At 48.3% G+C, this 14,535-nt stretch overlaps 1 protein-coding gene across 1 annotated transcript in view; it reads left to right on the top strand.

Annotated features, from left to right (window-relative positions):
• The window catches only part of ALOX5 (arachidonate 5-lipoxygenase), a 61,041-nt gene extending 51,317 nt beyond the window's left edge, over positions 1 to 9,724 (top strand). Inside the window, exons 11-14 of the mRNA XM_054036163.1 lie at positions 1,625 to 1,746; positions 3,142 to 3,242; positions 6,878 to 7,048; positions 7,836 to 9,724. Of these exons, the coding sequence (XP_053892138.1) occupies positions 1,625 to 1,746; positions 3,142 to 3,242; positions 6,878 to 7,048; positions 7,836 to 8,015 (574 nt within the window). The 3' untranslated portion in view covers positions 8,016 to 9,724. The remainder of the gene's footprint in view (positions 1 to 1,624; positions 1,747 to 3,141; positions 3,243 to 6,877; positions 7,049 to 7,835) is intronic.
• Positions 9,725 to 14,535: the final 4,811 nt, after the last annotated feature.

The following is a 14,535-nucleotide window of genomic DNA, read 5'->3' as shown; positions in this document are numbered from 1 at the left end:
AACATAATCAACTGTACTATCAGTGATGGACGAGCCAGAATAGAATCTATCTTCCTGTCCCAGAGTTGTTAGCTCTGCAGGGTCAATAGGCCTCATTCACACCAGAGAGTTGTGATTTCACATGTGGACAGGCCATTATTTTGGCTCGAGAGTGACTTTCTCTGGCTTAAGCCAATTAGGCTTCAGCTAAACTGAGTTAAAGCCCTCTTGAACTGAAAGCATTAATGCATGTTATTAATAGTCAGCATATTTGGAAACTCTGGTTCACATTCTTCTCCCCCATGCTCAGCTCTTGGTTTGGCAGCTGTTTATCTTGAGTATCTCCCAACACTGTTAGATCCCAGATGAAAGGCAAAGAAATCCCATCTTTCATGTGGTTATTTTCTTGATGCACTTGGTGGTGTTTTTCTCCCCTTTACTGATTAATCTTGCTTATATGCCTTTACAAATACTGAATAGTACTTTACTCCATCAATAGCCCCATGGCAGCCAATGGGAGTGCTTGCAGGTGCTAGACAGCATGGTGGGAGGGTGTCAGAATCTGGTCCTCAGTGAAACATCCTTCATTAACGAGTTGTTCAGTTTCTGAACTCTCAAATTGTACATGTTAGAGTGTCTGTGACACACTGACCTGTGAACGTGTTGTCATGCAGGGGCCTAGTCACGGTGACTCTCCTAAGCACTAGAGTACACCTCAACTAGGGTCCTCCAACACAGTAAGTGCCACTGTTAATATTGTTTGCTCTGTTCTTAAGTGGCTCAGATGTGGGGTGCAGATACTGGTCACTGGTCACATGGCAAATTACTCTTCCAGTTGTAGGCTAAATGCAATGCAGTGAAAGGAAGTCAATTCTGATACACAGGGGTCGATTTTGCACTGCCCTGCACCTGGTATAGTCCTCTTCATCTGGACGAGGTGGATCTAAAATGCTGCCAGTGGGGTTAGTGGAGAACTGGGAGCATTTTTTTACCCCAGGGGGAAGACAGTGGAGAATGTGGAGAGCTTTATCTCCGGCTGCTGCAAGATTTTGTTTAAGAGCACTTCGCGTCAGCAGCCCTTGCAGAGGGAGGGAGTTCAATGGAAGTGTCAGAATAGAGAGAGGATGATCACTTAGTGCACTGGATTAGGAAGGAGCTGCAGCCAAAGAGTATAAAGATGGAGGAGGAGAGAAAGGGAGGTTTAGGCAGAAGGGAATATGAAGAAATGTCATCAGAGATCTAGGCAGAGCCTCAAAGGGGAAGGCAAGAAATGCAGACTTGATTGAGGAGGCCAGAGAGAATAAATGGAGGGAGTCAAAGAACAGGGGTGGGGGGATCAGGGAATGACATCGTTCTGAGCAGGCTGAAGGAGCTGTGCAAAGGCCAGAGATAATGCCATAGTTGCAGATGACTCGGAGCTGCTAGAGGGACTCCCCACCCAAGCCATGTTGAGGCCCTCTGAGATCATGGAGTCCTCCACCCTCCACTGCCTCCTGTCCTGGGAGCAAATGCATGTTCGGAAGGTTGTGGCCATGCCCGCCTGCCAGTGCAATGTTTGATGTGCTATCTGAGACACCACGGCAAAGGGTCTCCAGGAAATGACAGGGCTTCCCTTCTGCTCTTTGTTCCCTTGCTGTGGCTGAAGCTTCATGACAGACGTGATTGACATCTACTACGAAAGTGATGAGGTCGTGTGTGAGGACCTGGAGCTCCAGGCCTTCGTCAAGGACGTCTATGTCTATGGAATGAAGGGCAACAAGTCTTCAGGTGAGGTGTGTCAGCCTGGTCCGGGCTGAGTCTTCCATGGTGCCAGCCACAACTCAAAGCCACACACCCCAACGCCTTGGAGTCTCTCCCTCCTGGTTTTGTGGTTAAGGCACTGGGCTGGAACTCAGGGGATCTTGGTTCTAATGTCTGTGTCCTTCAGCTCACTGTCTGTACATTGGGGATAACTGCGCTTCATCTTGTCTGTTTGGTTTGTAAGCTTCTTGGGACAGGGGCAGTTTTGTGCATGTGCTGCCACCAGCACAATGGGGCCTTTATTTTGGTCAGGGCTTCAGGACAATACAAATAATAAATAGAAAAGCATCTTTGATTCATCTAGTCCAAGCCCTCCCATAAGCAGGGAGGGCACTGGCTATATCCGTATCTTCCTGCCCTTCAGATTCACCCAGTGTTGTGCCATCACTGCCTTGCTATTAAGGTATTCCACACTTGTAGAGATGCCACTCTCACAATGCTTTCAAAGTTGGATTCACCTTCGCTTTCTCATCTCTCTGCTTCCCCGTTCTTGGAAGTAGCTGGCTGGAATTGGACCTTCCCGTAGATTATGTGATTCTGGTCTCACCACCCTATATACGCATCCCCCGACCCCCTCCCCGCACAGTCTGGCCTCAAGGAAGGGTGGGGAAATCTCTGTTGGTGGGAAGAGCATTATGCACAGGAGACCCCCAATCCCTTTTCTCTCCCCAGCTGTCTCCCATAGGTTAACAAAAGCCTGGCTTTCTCTGCAATCACCTCTTCGGAGCTCCACTTGGTTTTACCTAGTCTTAAGGGTGTCTGATGTGAATATTTCTGTTCCTCCTCCCCTTGTTCCCCTGAACAGGTTTAGAATTGCCATTTTCCCACCTCCCACCATCCCTTAAAAGCTGCCTTCAGGCTAATCATACGTCATTGTCCCTCTGCCTCCTGGGTCATTTACTCGCCAGACTTTTTAGACATAGTGCAGCAATGTTTACTCTTGTACAATGTTGCCCTGCTTGAATTGTGAACTGAGGTGAAAGGGGAATGGCTGAGAGTGCTCAGCTCTCATTCATGTCCTTAGCTGCTGGGAACCTGGTCGGAAGAAATAGAATGGAATTGTTTTAAAATATAAAAACATCCCTTTGCCTTCATATAGAACCTTTCACCTGAGGATCTCACAGGGTGATCTTACAAACATCAATGAAGCCTTAAAATTCCCCTGTGAGGTGGGTCAGTGAATCCACCATTTTACAGATGGGTTGCTGAGGATCAGAGAGGTGCCAAGGCCACCTGGCAGATCAGTAGCAGAAGCCAGGAACAGAAAGCCATGCGCTGTTTGACCTACCGCAGGCCAATAACTCAGGTGTGCCATAACTGATCCAAACCTTATTTCCAGCTTTCTTCTCCTCCCCGTTTTAGGATTTCCGAAGACAATCAAGACCCGTGAGAAGCTATCGGAATATCTAACTGTGGCGATATTCACAGCGTCAGCCCAGCACGCGGCTGTGAATTTTGGTCAGGTATGGGTGTAGAAGAGTTGGACTCATGGCTGGATGTGGAGCAGCAGCTATATTCTCATCAGATGCCTCCTGTTGACCATCGTGCCGGTCCCACTGTGGCCCGCCTCTTCTCATGACTCAGCCCCTGGCCAGTCATGTTTAGTCCCCGCCCTGCCAGAGAGTCTAACAAATAAATGTCCAATCTCCTTATGTCCGGTCTTTGACCCTGATGCTGGGCCCTGTAGTCTTTTCACACCTTTGTCTCAGGGCTTTCCAGTCTCCCTATCCCCTTATATCTGGGGGTTTCATGCCTCCTTCACCAGTGGCTGATAGGAGACCCCAGGCTCCTCCTCTCCTGAGGGTTCCAGCCCAGGGCAGGGCCGCCTCTGGCTTTTTTGCCGCCCTATGCAAAAAAGCCACCCGCCCCCCCCGCCCACCCCCCCCGCCAGCATGGCAGGGGAGGGCGCCGAGCAATCCCCCACCGGCCGGAGCGCCGGGGGGAGGGCGGCGAGCCCGCCGCGGCTCTGCTCTCCCCGGCGGCCAGAGTGCCGGGAGCAGGGCGGGGAGCCCGACCGGGGCTCTCCGCTCTCCCCGGCGGCCAGAGCGCCGGGAGCAGGGCGGGGAGCCCGACCGGGGCTCTCCGCTCTCCCTGGCGGCCAGAGCGCCGGGAGCAGGGCGGGGAGCCCGCCGAGGGGAGGGCAGAGCGCCGAGGGGAGGGCGGAGAGCCCCCGGCGGCAGGAGCGCGCCGCCCCCCTCCAGGCGCTGCCCCAAGCACATGCTTGGTGGGCTGGTGCCTGGAGCCGGCCCTGGCCCAGGGACCCTCTGGTAAGCAGGCAAGGTCTGTTTATTCATACCCACCCCCAGCTTCCTCCCTGGGCTTCTTCCTGCTGTGGTCTTTTCCCAGGCCTTCTCCCCCCTGCATACCTAGGTTCACCCTTCTTGCAGGGCCAGGACTTGCTGGGCTCCCCCTTGGACTCCTCCAAGATAATCCCAAACCAACTTCTGCCCTCCTCAGACTTGATCTTTCATTCCTCAATCCAACGCCTGCAAGGCCAGTCCAGTATGAGGGCTCCCCATCGGAGCCTGCTCCACTCCCCAGCAGCTGCTCCGTGTCTCTATGGGCCTCTAGCCAGACTTCTCTACTCAGGAGAGGATCCCAAGGCCAATTCTCTCCCACACTGTCTCTTTGATCCTCCCGTTGTCTCCACTCTCTAGTCCCAGAGAGTGACTGCAGAGTTTCTTCTGCTCCAGCCTGCCAGTCTTTAAAGCAACCAGCAGCTCCTCCCCAGCTGAGATTAACCTTTAATTAAGCCTAACTCACTCTCCAGATGCAGCCAGGTGGGTTAATTGGACTCTCAGGCCCTCATTAACCCCTTTATTTCCTGTGTGGGGTTTACACATTCTTATTTTCAAGAAGAATAGCGCTCATATCAGTTGGGATGTGCAGCTGCAGTGGCTTGGACTGGGAACTTTTTTTAAATGTATGGTTACACACTCAATTGCCCTTCTGTGCTAAAATACCCGCCTAGCCTCCTGCAAACACCATCAAAGTCCATGGGAACCGTGCCTTTTGAAAGGCCACTTATTTCAGTGCCTAAATATGGATTTTGGTGCCTAATTTGAGTCACGATTTGAACATTTTGGCTTCAGTGTTCAGATTATGGGTAACATTTTCAAACATGCCTAAGTCCCGTTTTCAGAAGGGTCTGAGAAAGCTAACTTTCATGGAAAGTCAATGGGACTTAGACTCTTAGGTCACGTTGGGTAAAATTTTCAAAAGTTCAATAACCCCAACCAATGAGGAAGTGGATCTCAGGCCATTTTAAAGTTTACTGAGACACTTGCTGGTTTTAAAGTCCCACGATGGGACTCATCATGCTACATTGTGAACAGAATGTTGGGAATCATTGCGAAAGGGATAGATAATAAGACAGAAAATAACACATTGCCTCTATATAAATCCATGGTATGCCCACAGCTTGAATACTGCATGCAGATGTGGTCCCCCCCACCTCAAAAAAGATATATTGGAATTGGGAAAGGTACAGAAAAGGGCAACAAAAATGATTAGGGGTCTGGAACAGCTTCCATATGAGGAGAGATTAATAAGACTGTGACTTTTCAGCTTGGAAAAGAGACAACTAAAGGGGGATATGATAAAGGTCTATAAAATCATGATTGGTGTGGAGAAAGTAAATAAGGAAGTGTTATTTACTCTTTCACATAACACACGAACTAGGGGTCACCAAATGAAAGTAATAGGCAGCAGGTTTAAAACAAACAAAAGGAAGTATTTCTTCACACAGTGCACAGTCAACCTGTGGAACTCCTTGCCAGAGGATGTTGTGAAGACCAAGACTATAACAGGGTTCAAAAAATAACTAGATAAATTCATGGAGGATAGGTCCATCAATGGCTGTTAGCCAGGATGGGCAGGGATGGTGTCCCTAGCCTCTGTTTGCCAGAAGCTGGGAATGGGCAACAGCGGGTGGATCACTTGATGATTACCTGTTCTGTTCATTCCCTCTGGGGTACCTGGCATTGTCCACTGTGGAAAGACATGATACTGGGCTAGATGGACCTTTGGTCTGACCCAGTATGGCCGTTCCTATGTTCTTATATTCTTACATGATAACAGGGGTATCCCAACATGCCCTGTGCTGTCAGTATACCCACCACAAAACAGCCTACCTTTAGAATCCTGTTTTTTCTCCAATATTGAACAGCTCTGGAAAATAAAATGTATAATAATCTCCCCTTATCTCCTACATGGAACAAATTAAGTGTCTCACCAGACTTGAATAGTCTTCCAGTAGGTCTGGACTACAAAAAAAGTGCTTTCCTAAACTCAGTTAGTTGACTCAAGTTAACCAACATGACTGAAAGTGTCCCTTAATACCTAGTGTAGGCACAGTTTAAGCCTTTTAAACTCCGGTTAGCTTGTCCTTTTATAACTTTGAGGGATAGTCAAGGCTACAGCCAAGGCTAACATGATTTTAAACGTGGTAAACTGCATCTACACTAGGTGACAGGGGTGTTTCAAGTCACCTGACTCTAACCCCCAGCCCCACTGCTACCCCTCACACACACATAACCTGTTTTCTTCATATAGGCAGACCCATTTTGGCCTGGGAGAACCTAATTAAAAATTCTGCCCAGCCAGGAAAAATAGCATCAATTTACTATATAAAATAAGTTGCTTTCAGAATCCCAAACATCCCAGGCCAATACACCTCTGCTCTGGAGGGACTGGAAAGATTCCACAGTCAGAAGCAAAATCTTCCTTGGTTTTGACTATGTGCAAACATTTTGTTATATACAGTGTTGTTGTAGCCATGTCGATCCCAGGATATCAGAGAGACAAGGCAGATGAGGTAATATCTTTTCTTAGATCAAGTTCTGTTGGCCAGAGAGACAAGCATTCGAGCTTACCCAGAACTCTTCTTCTTCAGCTGATCTGAGGAAGAACTCTGTGTAAGAGAGCTTGTCTCTCTCGCCAACAGAAGTTGGTCCAATAAAAGATATTACCTCACCCACCTTGTCTCTCTGATATCCTGGGATCGACATGGCTACAATAACGCTGTATTAGTGACTTTCCTAAATGCCGATGGTTGTGATTTTCACTGCAATCTCTTGCTTTGTCTTGCCCCTCTTAGTATGACTGGTGTTCCTGGATTCCCAACTCCCCTCCGACCATGCGGCAGCCTCCCCCTACAGAAAAGGGGACAGTCACAATTGAGCAGATTGTGGAGAGCTTGCCAGACAGGGGTCGCTCTTGTTGGCATCTTGGAGCTGTCTGGGCCTTGAGCCAGTTCCAGGAGAATGAAGTAAGTTCAAGACCTTGTCTATTCTCTCTCAGGAGTCTGACTGCTCGGGGTTCACTCATCTCACAAGGCAAGGATGGGGTTAACATTTTTCACTTGAATACTTGTAGAACCACAAAACTGGTTGCTTAGTGACCTCAATCCTTCAAAGGACTTGGGCGGTGATATCGTGGCTGCCAGTCCTGCTGGCAAGTGGGCTGTGCACTGGCAATTACTGTATCTCTACCATGGCTCCAACCAAGAGGATACTGTGATCTAGAGTTATAGGAGAGGGCAGAAGGAGGGTTATGGCAAAACCACATAAACTGGGAGCCAGGAGATCTGGGTTCTGTTCCTGGATCTTTGCAAGTCACTTTGCCTCCCACTGCCTGTTTCCTCCTCTGTAAATGGGATAATGATACTCTCCTACCTTGCAAAGGGGCTGTGTGGCCAAATTCATGCAGGTTTGTGGAACACATTTTGAAGGGATGGAGGTTGAGTGAGGGTACGTACAGTGATAACTCTCTGTAAGAAGAGGTGAGCCTCAACTTAAAGGGTGAAACAATGGATGCCTCCTAGGGACACTCTGGAGTAGTTGTCCAAAGCAAGGAGCTGCATGATGGCAAAAGGGTACGTCGTGCGGCTTTTCTTTAGAATCCAAACAGACAAAAGTTCCAGCAGCAGCGTTGATGTGTCCCAGGAGAGGGGGTTGCGTTGCTGCAGGATGGGACATTTAGACAGAACAGCTGGGGCTCCAGGGTTTATTTCCAACCTACCCCAAGAGTGATCTCTTTGTGTCTTCTACGATTAGCTGTTCCTGGGCATGTACCCAGATGAGCACTTCGTAGAGAAGCCAGTGAAGCAGGCCATGATGAAATTCCGCAAGGATCTCGATGAGATCGTCAGCGTCATCACTGAACGGAACAAGAACAAAAAACTACCCTACTATTACCTTTCCCCAAACCGGATCCCCAACAGCGTTGCTGTCTGAGCAGAGCTCCATGAGAGGCTGAAGGTTTGGAAAGCTCCATGACATGCGCCACTCATGAGCAGGCCCATAAGCAAAACAAGAAGCAACTCAGACCTCACTCAAAGTGGACCCTGAGTGGTTTTTGAATTACAAAATAAGTTTGGTTATTACTTTAATCATTTTACATGTTAATTATTATCAGGAAATATCAGTTCAAATGTGTTCAGAAGTTCGTCTTAAAAGCTTTTACAAATCTTCAGACCCAGCAGTGTTTGCAAGCCAAATTGTGCATGAGATCAGGAAAGTTTGGATGACTAGAAACTGACTGAAAACAGAAACTGACTGGTCTATTCACATCTCGCGTTTCACTCAGCTTGGTCAGCAAAAATACACATCATCAGGACCAGCAAGTAAATTAGATTTTAATTCTGTTTTAATAAATGGCAGTGATATCAGGAACACAACAAAGCAAATTTACTTTTTAAAACTGGGCTTTTAAATCCAATTTTTAATGTATTTTTTTATCTTAGTCATAAACTTCCTGATTTGGAACCAGAAATAGAAGCCAGAAAATATCACTGTGTGTTCATATGAAGTGGTGTGGTCTCATGTGGAAGGAGGCTTCAGTAATTTTTTTGAATCAGGGTGTTATCTTTCTACATGAAATTTTAAAAGTTCTCTTCTCAGTGTCTTTCAACAGATGTTTTGTATTGTTGTGTATGGACAGACTTTTTGCTAGCTCCGCAATAAATGCAGACTGAGAAGTGCTTTTACTCAGTTTGTTTCCTGGCTGAGGTGGGTGGTTTTCAGGGTTTGGTTCGCCTTTTTTTTGTTTGTTTAGTTTAGGTACAATATAGCTCAATGTTTAGAAATGAAAATCTGAGGTTGTAGATCAAGAGGGTTGGTATGGGAATAGAAAGGCCCCAGCACCTCTGAAATCAGCTTCTCAATGTCTGCCCCATTCAGCACAGTTCACCATCTTTATCAGAAGGCCTCTTTCATTAAGTAACTATTTTTTGTCAGTACCATTGAGTAGTTAAGACCAGCTTCACTGTGCATGTATATAAACTGCAGAAACGCCCCCTCCCCTTCTCCGCCCCCCTCCATCATGCACTTATAAGGATACCTACGTGTTAGAAGGATCAGGGACATGGAACAATCTGTGTTTTGCTTCCATGGCCTTTTAGCTGAAAACCCCAAACCTTGATCTTGATCTTCACAGTATCTAATCAATAAATAGAACAGCTTCTATCCGAGAGCTTGGAGTGGGACTAGTGTGTGAAAAGCCCCTAGACTGGTTTGAGTCAGGGCTATTTGGTGTCATCTAACAGTTTGACATTTCCTCTTGGCACTGCATTGAAGTCACTAGGCTTGACTAATACGTGACCTGGCTGCCACTGCATGACACTGTGCATTTTTGCAAATTACTTCTTGGAAAATAGAGATTACCGTTGGTTATAAAGAAACTCAGTACAAAAGGCTAAATTCATTTGTGGTGTAATCTCATTGGTTTTACACCATAAATGAAGTTGGTCCACTCTTTTCTAAACACAGTAATAATGAATATAGAAATGAGATTAGGGAAACATAAAGGGAAGGTTTGTGCTTTTGTTAATAACATTCTTTGTTATTTCTCCCATATTTTGTTGCCTGAAATATACCCTTGTGCCTTTACAGAATGTATTCTCTATAGATAAAAGTCTGTTTTGCTAATGGAATAAAACTGAACAAGAAAATAGGTCTGAATATTTTATTTCTCAATATCAACCATGATCAACTATTACAGAGGCTCCATTATACCGAAAGCCAACAGATGCAGAGGCATTTTATTAATTAGTGTTCACAATTTAGAGATGGTCACACTTCTGCAGTTAAAGAAATATGGTCATTTTCACTATTAATATAAATTTTAGAAAATGGTGCCATTAAAACATGTATGTTTTATATCCCCCTATGTTGCATATTCCCCACCTTGGTTTGTGGAAAGGGAAAGCCAAATAGATTCCATACATCTTACACTTCAAACTGTTTTTCCCCCCGCACCGAATAGTAACAGCAAATGCGGAAGGTAAAACCACTTCCTGCTGGGCGATAATATATTTGAAGTTGATGTGCCTTTCTTTGACCACAGTACCTAAAAAGTGCTGACTGCAGGAGTAAAGCTACGTATTTGTTTAGCGATCGCAGGGTATTTACCAGGGGATCAGATGTCTTTGTGTGCAAGTGGCACAAAACAAAGTTACACTAGAAAATGCTGCAGATGCTATGGTCTCTGGTATATGTGGTGCACGCTTTCTGATTATGAAACTAATTTGCACTGTCAAAAATTCTATTTCTTTAATTACAAAAATTAAAAACAAACTGAGAGGAGACAGTCGCTCACTTGCAACTCTTGTTCCCTGTCACTGGCACACGATGGTGGGATAAAAGTAGAGTTGCTAGGTATACCTAGAGCACTGGCACTGAATTGATAATGGCCAGTTGATCCAATCCCAGGAGAACCAAGGTTGCCTGATGGGCCTCCCATTCCAGAGTCCAGTGAGCTGGTAGATGCTGGAGCACATATGGATGAGAGACCCTTCCTTCCATACTGGCTGGAAAGTGAGTCAATATAAGAGTCTCTGTGCTGCTATGGACAACCGTGCTCCAAGTGTTCAGCCTACTTTTGCCTCCAGTCAGTGCACCAGAGGAATTATCCTCACCCACTGGCGCAGAGCCGTTCTGATCAGTCAGTCCCAGATGCACCTTCTCTCTCTCAGCCAAAGGCTTATGGGCCTCCACCTGTATCCAGTGGTTTGGAACTGATTGGGGCTACGTGAATGAGAACTGGAAGTCTCCTGCCTCATTTGTTTCAGACCAGTGAGGTAAAAGTGCACAAGCCATGCTGTTCAGAGGAGACTTTCTCCCTAGCCTTTTAAACAACGAGTGTGATGCGTGTCCATGCTGGCGAAACACCTAGAACCTGACCTTTCCCCCCAATCCTCCCTCTTGGGGCCAGAGAGAATATCACAGGTGCAAACTGACTTGCAAGTGAATGCCCTACATTTTATCTTCATGCACTGACAACCAAATGACCTACAAAGATGGTTAATGAATTCCTGCTCACCAACCTGATCCAGGTCCCACTGAAGTCTATGTGTGCCTTTCAACTGACTTCACAGGGCAATGGGTCAGCACCAGGTGCTAGGAGCCACTGCGAACAGAGAACCAAGGGACGGGGGGGCTCTCACACCAAGATAGAATGCTCAGCTCTGCAACTGGTGGAGCTTCATAGATTCCAAAGCCAGAAGGGACCACTGTGATCATCCAGTATTAGCCCGGCCAGAGAACTGCCTTGAACTAATTCCTATTGCAAATCTTTTAGAAAAACATCCAGTCTTGATTTAGTAAATTGCCAATGATGGAGAATCCACCACAACCTTTGGTAAATTATACCAGGGTTAATTACCCTAACTGGTAAAAATTTACACCAGCTTTCCAGTTTGAATTTGTCTAGCTTAAACTGCCAGCCTGCCTCACCAGGGCTTCTCACTCCCTAGGCTCCAGGTGCCTTCATTTAAGCCCAGTTAATTGGTCCAATTGACATGTATGGCTAAGAGCCCGGGCCAGTGTCACCCTGTGACAGGGAGATGCGCATCCATTCTTAGCCACAAGCCCAGGGGTCTTAGTCACTTTTCAGCTGGGCTGAGGATGCTGCCCCATGGGCCCAAAGGCAGCAGCTGGTTTCTAACTTGTGAGATGGCTCCAATACTACTTGCATGCTCCTGACATGGTTCCATGGCTCAGCAGAGGGCTGGGGGATTCTCCTAGCTGAGGGGGACAGCATGGGGGCTGGTCTCTCTCCTGCGCTGTTCTCAGTGGAGAGCCCCTTGCTGGCAGGGGCATAGAGACGATCCAGAGATCTTTCCCGCACCAGGGAGGACAGACCTTTGGAGAAGGGAGTCAGCTGGGGAGTGTCACTAGTCTGCCCGGCTCATCAGGCCCCAGCAACCCCCAGCACTGGCCCCACAGCACCCAGCCCCAAGTAGGGTTGGCAACTTTCTAATTGCAGAAAATCAAACACCCTTGCCCCGCTTCTGCCTTGAGGCTCTGCCCCTTCTCTGAGGCCCCACCCCCTGCTCACTCCATGCCCTCCGTTGCTCACTCTCCCCCACCCTTGCTTACTCATTCATTTTCACTGGGCTGAGCGGGAGAGGGGGGAGGACTCCAGCTGGGGGTGCGGACTCTGGGACGGGGATGGGGATGAGGGGCTCAGGATGTGGGAAGGGGCTATGGGCTGGGACGGGGGGTTGGAGTACAGGAGGGGAGTGAGACTTCTGGCTGAAGGTGTGCGGGCTCAGGGGTGGGCCCGGGGGCTTGAGGTTCAGGAGGGGTCTCTGGGCTGGGGCTGAGGGGTTTGGAGTGTGGGAGAGGGCTCTGGGCTGGGGCAGTGGGTTGGGGTGCGGGAGGGAGGGTGAGGGCTCTGGGACGGTGAACTCTGGGCTGGGGCCAAGGGGTTTGGAGTGCAGGATGGGGCTCAGGGCAGGGGGTTGGGGTGGAGGAGGGGGTGCAGAGTGCGGGCTCCAGGAGGGAGTTTGGGTGTGGGAGGGAAGGGTGTTGGAGCACAGGTTCCAGGCAGTGCAGACCTCAGGCAGCCCCGGCATTTCCTGGGGATGGAAGAAGTCTGCACAGCTCCCATGAAGCGATGGCATGTCTCCACCCACAGGCGCTGCCCCCACAGCTCCCATTGGCCGCAGTTCCCATCCACTGGGTGCTGCAGAGCTGTGCTGACCGGAGCTGCCAGGGTCCCTCTTCAACTAGGTGTTCTGGTCAAAAACCAGAAGCCTCGCAACCCTAACCTCAACGGGGGGAAGAAGGGGAGGGGGTGAGTCCTGGCAGAATGCGAGGGGGGGGGGAGGGAGCAGTGGGTTCGGGAGGCTGGAGGGGGCAATTTTTGTGGTCTGTTGCTGTTTGCATTTTGTTACCAATCAAACAATTTTTTTTTTATCCCCCCACTTTGGAGTAGAGGGTGACTTGCTGGGCCATGAACTGGGGAGGGAGTATGACGTACTGGGGTCCAATCCAGATTGAGTAACTGTGTCACCCCGGCCCTGTAAGTGGGGTGCCCTTTACAATGCCTTGCTGCTGTAGCCTTGAACCTGGACTGCTCACAAACATCTCCAGCATGTAAGTCACACCGAGCTATGCCTGGGTGTGCTTCAGCCGGCCAGCCAGGCCTTGGCTCCTGCCAACCTGGGTCATGCTGCAAGGTGATCCCAGCACAGCCCCGGTCCTGGCTCTTCCCCCAGAAATGTATGTCCTGTACTGCCCAGCCCTCTCCTGGCCAGTCCAAATATGTTGACTCCGTTACACTTTTAAGAGCACAATATGCACACAACTTGTCACTTCCCCCAATGGAATTAGCCAGCCACTTTAACGTGAATACACTGAATTAGATAAAATACTAAAACAAGTTTATTAACTACAGAGAGAGATTTTCTGTGAGTACAAGTAATGAGGCATAAACGGGTACAAGAAAATGAAAGACATAATGCTTACTGGTGCCTAACTTCGATTCAAAGGAAAGTTTTCTCACCAGATGCTTTCAGCAGCCTTTCTAACCAAACTCTTTAAGTCAAGCCTCCCTGCCCCCAAGTCCAATGGCTGCTTCCTTTATCTCTTCAGGGGCAGTGACTGCAGTGGTCAGGGAGAGCCAGAGGGGGGTGTTTGTTCCTCTTTTTTATAGTTTTAGTTCCCCTCTTGGAAAAACATTTCCAGCTGAGAGCTAGCACTAGGAGTCTACGTAGAACACTGTTCCCTGCTTGGTTTTCTACCTGTTTGAATTTCTTTTCCCCCCCCTTTCCTGCTTGATGATGCTGGTTACTGCTTAAACGCAAATTAAGCAGTGCACACATTCCTTTGGCTCTTTGGGCACTATACTCAGGAATCTTATAACTTCCCATACAATGTTGCCACAGATATTTTACCAGGCCACGCCTGACCTGCAAATCATCTTTTCAAGGAAAAAAAAAACCCTCATCAGGCATTCTTTGGACAACAATTATTACAGTACTGTGTAGGATGTGAATACAGTGGTATAGTCTAGCATATGGGGCTAAGGCCAGGAACCCCAAACTCTATCTGGGGGAGACAGCGGCAGCCCTGAAATCCTGCTCTATAGAAAGGGTGACAGTACTTACCCTTCCCCACCCCCATCCTCTGTTTATCTCCATTCCCCGGACCCCCTGTTCTTCCAAAGTTCCCCTGCCTTGAGTCAACCGGGGCTGCTTGTTCCCCCCCCCCAGGAAACACTGAGTGGGGCTGAAAGAGGCAGCACCATTAGTTGTGAATGGTGATCCGGGGTTGGGTTGGGTGTGGGGAGGGGAAGCTAGGTGTACTGTGCTTATTCCAGCTCTTTTGAACTGGCAAGTTTTCAGTGTGCCAGTCATGGCACCCAACTTCACCCTCCGTTCCTGAGTGAAAAGCCCCAGCTTTCTTGCTTGCCTGACTGCCGAACCCCAGTGTCTCAGGCAGGCCCTGATTTGTATTGGTTCAGCTCACA

This window comes from Malaclemys terrapin, chromosome 7 (genome assembly GCF_027887155.1).
Source record: "Malaclemys terrapin pileata isolate rMalTer1 chromosome 7, rMalTer1.hap1, whole genome shotgun sequence".
Classification (NCBI taxonomy): Eukaryota; Metazoa; Chordata; order Testudines; family Emydidae; genus Malaclemys; species Malaclemys terrapin.
Note: the sequence above shows the minus strand (reverse complement) of the source record. Positions and strands in the feature narration are given on the sequence as shown.